The sequence below is a fragment of the Drosophila navojoa genome, chromosome 3 (genome assembly GCF_054131105.1).
Source record: "Drosophila navojoa isolate 15081-1374.11 chromosome 3, UAZ_NAV_1.0, whole genome shotgun sequence".
Taxonomy (NCBI): domain Eukaryota; kingdom Metazoa; phylum Arthropoda; class Insecta; order Diptera; family Drosophilidae; genus Drosophila; species Drosophila navojoa.
Window position 1 is genome coordinate 13,124,482 of NC_142891.1, and position 7,880 is coordinate 13,132,361.

The 7,880-nt window shown below is 42.2% G+C and overlaps 1 protein-coding gene across 1 annotated transcript; it reads left to right on the forward strand.

Annotated features, from left to right (window-relative positions):
- Positions 1 to 648: 648 nt before the first annotated feature.
- Positions 649 to 3,256, forward strand: Hsp60C (Heat shock protein 60C). The gene is made up of 2 exons (XM_030387080.2): positions 649 to 818; positions 927 to 3,256. Exon 2 carries the CDS (start codon positions 936 to 938, stop codon positions 2,691 to 2,693), a length of 1,758 nt encoding a protein of 585 aa, XP_030242940.1. The 5' UTR covers positions 649 to 818; positions 927 to 935; the 3' UTR covers positions 2,694 to 3,256.
- The last annotated feature ends 4,624 nt before the right edge of the window (positions 3,257 to 7,880 follow it).

The following is a 7,880-nucleotide window of genomic DNA, read 5'->3' on the forward strand; positions in this document are numbered from 1 at the left end:
GTTGTTTGCTGCGTGCTTAGGTTTGTCGCCTTCACACACGAAACGCGAGACAAGAGCGCAAATTGGCGAACGCTAAGTGAACGCATTTGCATTTTATGACAATTACAGTTTAACTCACTTGGTCTTTACACAATTCCTATTCCTTTGACATTGTGCTGTCCTGCTCTGACTTCGACTTCTGTTGCATCGAATAAAACGGGAGCAGAAGAGTGAGCGTAAATATATGTATGTACGAAAATGTGTATATACACATGCACATCGTGCTCACTACAGCGAGAATCCACTCAATCACTTACGCTGCCTTCATCATGCTCAGTCGTGCAGCTGACCTGCTCGCACTTATCTCACACACATGCAAAATGAGATCACAAGCACATGTTTTATGCTGCCACGCATACACTTGCAACCTTACTTGAAGGTTGGAGAATATTGGAAATTTCGTGCTTACGCTGCTCAATTTTTTTTTCGCTCTTCCTTTGTTCTTTATTCAGTGCCTTTTTGAGTTGTCGCAAGCTTGTCAACTGCAAGAGCGCGCAGCTGAAATGAGTGCATAATTTTTATTGGTTAATTTTTGCTTGATTATCGAAAGTCGAATTGTGGTTATGAGTCCCTGGAATTGCTGATCCAAGCAACCCTTGCTTTAGTGTCAATGGAACGAGAAGAGCAAGCTATGCATAGCTCGGGCAAATAACTTATAGGAGCTTATTTAAAAAATTCATTTTAGGTTCTGCTTCCACAGCGTCAACTACGCCCAGAAACATACAACAGCTGAAAATAATTTTCCAATTTTTTATCAGATATTACTGGCCACGTTTAAGGTATGTTTCATATACATATAATATTTAAAATACTCGAGACGGAGAGCGAGCGAGAGGCATACACATTGAGTGAGATATTTCCCCATATTCTTTCCATTTTTTTTCCAGTGCTCGGCTATGTTGCGTATGCTTTCGAAATGTTCCAAATTCCATCGCGGGTCCAGTCTCGCTTACCAGCTGCTGGGCCGGGATCTCTGCCGCACCTATGCGAAGGATGTGAAGTTCGGCCCGGAGGTGCGGGCAATGATGCTGCAGGGCGTGGACGTGTTGGCTGATGCTGTGGCCGTGACCATGGGACCCAAGGGGCGCAACGTGATCATCGAGCAGAGCTGGGGCTCCCCGAAGATAACCAAGGATGGCGTCACCGTTGCCAAGTCCATAGCGCTCAAGGATAAGTTCATGAACATTGGTGCCAAGCTCGTCCAGGATGTGGCCAACAATACGAACGAGGAGGCCGGCGATGGCACCACCACGGCCACCGTGCTGGCTCGGGCCATTGCCAAGGAGGGCTTCGACAAGATCTCACGCGGCGCCAATCCCGTCGAGATCCGGCGTGGCGTCATGCTGGCCATTGAGTCGGTCAAGGAGAACCTGAGGAAGATGTCGCGCCCGGTGAACACGCCCGAAGAGATCGCCCAGGTGGCCACCATCTCGGCCAACGGCGACAAGTCCGTGGGCAATCTGATCAGCGAGGCCATCAAGAAGGTGGGACGCGAGGGCGTCATCACCGTCAAGGATGGCAAGACCATGAACGACGAGCTGGAGGTCATCGAGGGCCTGAAGTTCGACCGTGGCTACATCTCGCCGTACTTCATCAACAGCTCCAAGGGCGCCAAGGTGGAGTTCCAGGATGCCCTGCTGCTCTTCTGCGAGAAGAAGATTAAGTCGGCCACGAGCATTGTGCCCGCCCTGGAGCTGGCAAATGCCCAGCGCAAGCCCCTGGTCATCATTGCCGAGGATGTGGAGGGCGAAGCCTTGAGCACGATGGTGGTGAATCGCCTCAAGGTCGGACTGCAGGTCTGCGCCGTGAAGGCGCCCGGCTTCGGCGACAATCGCAAGGAGACGCTGGCGGACATGGCCATTGCCACGGGCGGACTGGTGTTCGGGGATGAGGCGAACATGGTGCGGCTGGAGGACATCAAGGTCAGCGACTTTGGACGCGTGGGCGAGATCGTGGTCACCAAGGAGGACACCATGCTGCTGAAGGGCCACGGCCAGCGGCCGATGATCGACAAGCGGATTGAGAATCTGCGCGAGGCCATCAAGGAGACCACCTCGAACTATGAGAAGGAGAAGATGCAGGAGCGCCTGGCCAAGCTCTCCTCGGGCGTGGCCCTGCTGCGCGTCGGCGGCTCCAGCGACGTGGAGGTGGGCGAGAAGAAGGATCGCGTGAATGATGCACTCAATGCCACGCGCGCCGCCATCGAGGAGGGCATCGTGCCCGGCGGAGGCACCGCCCTGTTGCGCTGCATCACCAAGCTGATGGATCTGAAGGGCGGCAACGAGGATCAGAATATGGGCATAGAGATCATACGGCGTGCCCTGCGCATGCCCTGCCTGACCATCGCCAAGAATGCCGGCGTCGATGGCGCCATGGTCGTGGCCAAGGTGGAGATTCTCGACGGCGACTATGGCTACGATGCGCTCAAGGGCGAATATGGCAACATGATCGAGCGCGGCATCATCGATCCCACCAAGGTGGTGCGCACGGCGATCATCGATGCGGCCGGCGTGGCCTCGCTGCTGACCACGGCCGAGGCCGTTGTCACGGAGCTGCCCCTGGAGGAGGCCAATCCCATGGGCGGCATGGGCGGCATGGGTGGCATGGGCGGCATGGGCGGCATGGGCGGCGGCATGGGCGGTCTGGGCATGTAAAGACAGAGGAAGAGTTACCACATATAGAAAGGGAGAGAGAGATATATATGTCTATGCTCGGACTCTTACGGAACCTTATATATACTTAGAGAGAGACACAAAGAAAGACACAGGCTACGTTGGCTGTTCGTGGTTCATATTGAAAACTTCATCTTGGCATCTCCTTGACCTCAATCGCTTCCAGGGACACACCTACACACACACACACACCCAAGACACACACAAGAACACAAATTTTAAGATATGCGCTCGATTTCCTTTTGGCATGGCGCAGCGAGGGGGCAGCTTTCTTAACGGTTATTAATTACCCAATTGATACTCGGATAATGAACGAAACGTAAACTCTTTAATTACTGGACTGCAGAACTGAACGTCTTCACTGAAACCATTTACCAACACTGCAAGCGCGTTCTCAACTCTTGCTCAACATTTTCGCCATTTCGATTTGATGACACACACACATTATTCACATTACTGTTCGTTCCACTTTCAAATACAACGATTATGACTAAATTATGAATATATTTCAATGTAAAATAAACGCTAAGCTATTTATCATGAAATTGTTAATTTGAATCATTATTATAAATTAAAATAACATTAATATAAATGTGTAAAAAACAAAGATTTATACATATTAAAATATATGTATATATATCAAACTTTATTTAATTAACAAAATAAAATATATAGAAAAAAAATTAAATAAATAAATAATAATATATTTTATTGTATTTGATGTATTAAAATAAAAATAAAATTAAATTAAATTATTTAAAAGTTAAGAGATAAACTCTAAATATTTTAAGCTAAATCTAAATATATTGTATAAGAAACTATGTAGAAAAAAAAAATTAAATAAATAAATAATATATTTTATTGTATTTTATGCATTAAAATAAAAATAAAATTATTTAAACAAAATTAAATTAAATTATTTAAAAGTTAAGAGATAAACTGTTAATATTTTAAGCTAAATCTAAAAAAAATTGTATAAGAAACACGCTAAAAATTACAATAAAAAAAATTAATAACTTAAAAATTTATATTATATCTTGCATATTTGGCAGAAAAGTCAATGCATCGTTGAACTGCTTTGATTAGCAAATACTTAAAATAAATTTCAGTTATATCGGTTAAGCTTTAACCTAAATAACTTTCTCTTTACAGTAAGCATATGAATATTCAATTTTAAATAATTCCATTGTAGCACTAGCTTAAATATTAAAACTCAGTGAAGTGGCAATAACTTGTGCATAAGCCATATGTCATATACTTTCCTGTCCCATTTATATTTATTTATGGAGATAACAAAAAATGGCAAAATAGAAACGGAAAGTCACTCGACTTGCTATTGCACTTGAAATTCTGTTGTCCGACATTGTTCATGGGATTGGCTGGCTGGCCTCCGGCGAGTGGAATATTGTCCAGTGAAGGAACCGCACTTCTGCTGCACATATCCTATGCGACATCCTTTCCATTGTTAACCACTTGTTGTGGATACTTTCTTGATACCCCGTATAGGAGACTGAAAGCATATGCAGTAGATACTATATACTAGATAGTAGTTACTAGATACTAGATACTAGATACTAGATACTAGATACTAGATACTAGATACTAGATACTAGATACTAGATACTAGATACTAGATACTAGATACTAGATACTAGATACTAGATACTAGATACTAGATACTAGATACTAGATACTAGATACTAGATACTAGATACTAGATACTAGATACTAGATACTAGATACTAGATACTAGATACTAGATACTAGATACTAGATACCAGATCATGACATAGCATATATGCTTAAATAAGCTATTGGATTACTACCGGGTATTCCTTTGTTGGGCACATTCAACATCTCATTCATGTGTTGGCTTATAAAATATGTGTTTTAGACACACCACTCGTCGCAGCTCTAATTGTTGTGCTGTAAAGCAAGGAGTGCACTTGACTTCTCTGCAGTTGCTATTTAAGTTTTTGACATTTATGTTGCGTTTATAACCTGTGCTGGCCACTTCGAGTGCTCTGTATGCTCTGTAGGTCTGTTGGTTAGTTCGGTTTCGGGCCCTAGTTGTTTGCGTGACCTCGCGTCTGAGCGTATGCAACAGCACTTGAGGCTCTCACTGAGGCTGTTGCCTTGACGAAACAAGCATCCTAACGAGCTGTGCTCATCATCGGGTCTTACACATTGCCCAGCGGTGCTGAAAAACTTACAGGCCGCAAGCCCAAGTGGGTAACAGAGCGCATCAACTGCCCTGCCCTGCCCCGCCCTGTTACGCCTCCTTTGCGGTTTCTCCAGTTGCTGTTGCAGCTGCTGTTGCCGCTGGCATCATCTTGAGCGCATTTTGTCGCGCGCAAATTGCATGCAAATTCGTGTGATGTTCAAGTGGCTGTTAAGACGGAGATGATGATCCGGCCACGTGTCTTGATGATGCTCACAGCTCACACAAAATGCAACAAGGCGACACTTAATTATGAAAAGGGACGCCTCAAGTGTCGCTGCACGGATTACGTATACGCCCTACCACAGCTCCACAGCCCCTCCAGCACCGACCCATCCCATTCACCACACTTAATGGCATATTTACGACCCTGGCTAATCCAGCTCGCTTAGCGCATTAAATCAACTCCAAAATGGCCATAAAATTGCTCTCGTTCTTCCATGAGAAAACATTTCAAAAATTGACAATTTATGACCAAAAAGAGAAAGCCAACAGGGCTAACAAAGGCAACACAAAGCAAAACAAAAATATAATAAAAAGGGCTACCAAAAAAGTAGGGTTTGAACATAATTTGAATAACTAAACGAAACTCTGATGCTCTAATTGTGTTGCAAAATCAAAATAATATCTCACCTAATCTTTAGAGACATTTATATATATACTTTTTTTCCGACTTTTTCAGACATTAGAGCTGCAAAAAAAATCAAATATACATATATATTTGTTTTCAAAGAAAATTTGTTGTTTCTTGATAATTTGTTTTTATATGTATATTTTTTTTTTTAATATTTCTATTATTTTATCTATAGTGCTCTAAAAAACTTAAACTCATTAAATGTTTTGTTTTTTCGGATTCAAAATTTTAATATTTTAAAATTAAGTCTTTCAAACAATCAAACTATAACTATTTTTTTTTTTTTTCTAAATTAGTTTTCGTTCATTTACCTAAATCGTTTGTACCAAATGGGAAAAATAATTATAATCACTGTAACAATTACTTTGTAAATATATATTTTTTGCAAGAAAATATAACAAAATTAAAAAAAGAAAACAAATTGATTTATTTTGCTTTTGCATTTTTTATTTCACAACTAAGTAATTATAGGAATAAGTAAAAACAAAATTTAAAAAAAAATTATAATAAAGAGCGTATAATAATGACTTGAATTCATTGCGATAAATAAGTATTTATATAAAATATATAAATATTTTATTTTACAATTAGTTTTTAGCTTTTATATCTTATCATAATAACAGTCTAGTCTGAAATATAGAAAATTGTTGTATATAGAATAATTTTTTCTTTCTCAATATACTCCGTATATACTTTTACAAAATTTTAGCTTTAAAAATTGCTTTTTACTCTGTTCTCATCAGCAGCTCATTTTAAGAGTTTGTTCGTTAATCTTTGGCTTCCAAATATACATATATTTCTAGTCAAACTATTCAAACTTAGAATTTTATATGCTTTTATATTTATTTCCGTTTTCGAATTCACAAAGTTTTGTAGCACTCGAAAAGCTGTTTGAGTATCAAGCTACAAAATAAAAAAATAAATAAAAATATTAAAAAAGAATATAAAATATCTGTGCTCTGTGCAGATTTATTTGGCGTTAGATTTTGATTGTTGTTGTTTGTTTGTTGTGGCATTTGCAACATGCGCTGCACTCGCATGTTGCAGGCAACAAACAGCCACTTTTACATATGGCCATTGTTATGATTTATGTGGCAAAAATATTTCAGGCGCGCTTCCTGTGAATGTTTTTGTTGCTCCTTCTTTTATGCCGCACACACTTTAGTGCCGGGCGCGAAGGAGGGGCGCGAGCATGGCTGGAGTTCGGCTGGGGCCTTTTATGTGCGGAGCCAAATTCAATTTCAATTTGCACCCCATCAAAAGACAAACAAAGCGCGCGCGAAAAGTCTTTGAACTCTTGGCATAAACATATTGAGTTTTGGCAGAGCTCTGTAAGAATACTGAAGTCTGGAATTGTGGCCAACAAGGTGGGACAACATGCGGAGCGACTGCGTCCTCAATCGTTGTCAGCTGCAGCACCAGCAGCAGCAGCAGGAAAATCATTTTTTTTTTCCTTTGCCTCATATGTCTGGGACGTCCTGCTGCTAGGCCTGGCGCCCCATTGTCGAGCTGCTTGACTGGAAGAACTCTTGCTCCTGCTTGCCTTGTAATTGAGTTTCGTATATATTTTATTGTGCAGCCCAGCTTTGATATGTTGCCGGGCTACACTCACACACACACACACACACACACACACGCAACGCATCCATCAACTGTTGCAACTGTTTCAACTGGCAGCAATAGCCGATGGCCGTAAGCAAATCATAAGCGGAAATGGCAGTCAAACGTGTTTGCCAAATCCAAACAGTCTGCATGCGCATAGATTTCATTTAACATCGATTCGGCCACATATGGCCAACACGCACGCACACACACACGCACACACAGCCATTGAGGCCAGACAACGGCGTTGGAACTAGTTCAGGAAATGCAAGCCATTGCCTTGATTCGGTTTACATAGCAACGGCTGCAGCTGCAACTGCAACTGCAACTCCTGCTACTCCTGCTGTTGCTGCAACTGGTACTACTGCTACTCCTGCTGCTGCTGCCGCTGCTGTTGCTGTCTTTTTTGGGACATGGCCATCAAGTGGCCATGTTTCTAATTTCCTGCCCAGTTGCAGTTGCATTGTTATGTTTGGCAATTCGTATCTGCAACTCGACACACAATTTATAAAACGATTTTTGGGTGCCTGTTGCAAGTGTGTGTGCGTGTGTGAGTGTGCTCTTTTCGAAGTATTTTGTATGTGTATCATCTCTCTGCAGGATATTTCGATTAATTAAACTTGCAATTGCCATTCCAGGTGTCAACTTGTCAGCTGCTGCTGCAACCAGCTGCAGGCGCGACGTTGCCAAATTGCACTGGTCCTTTGATAAG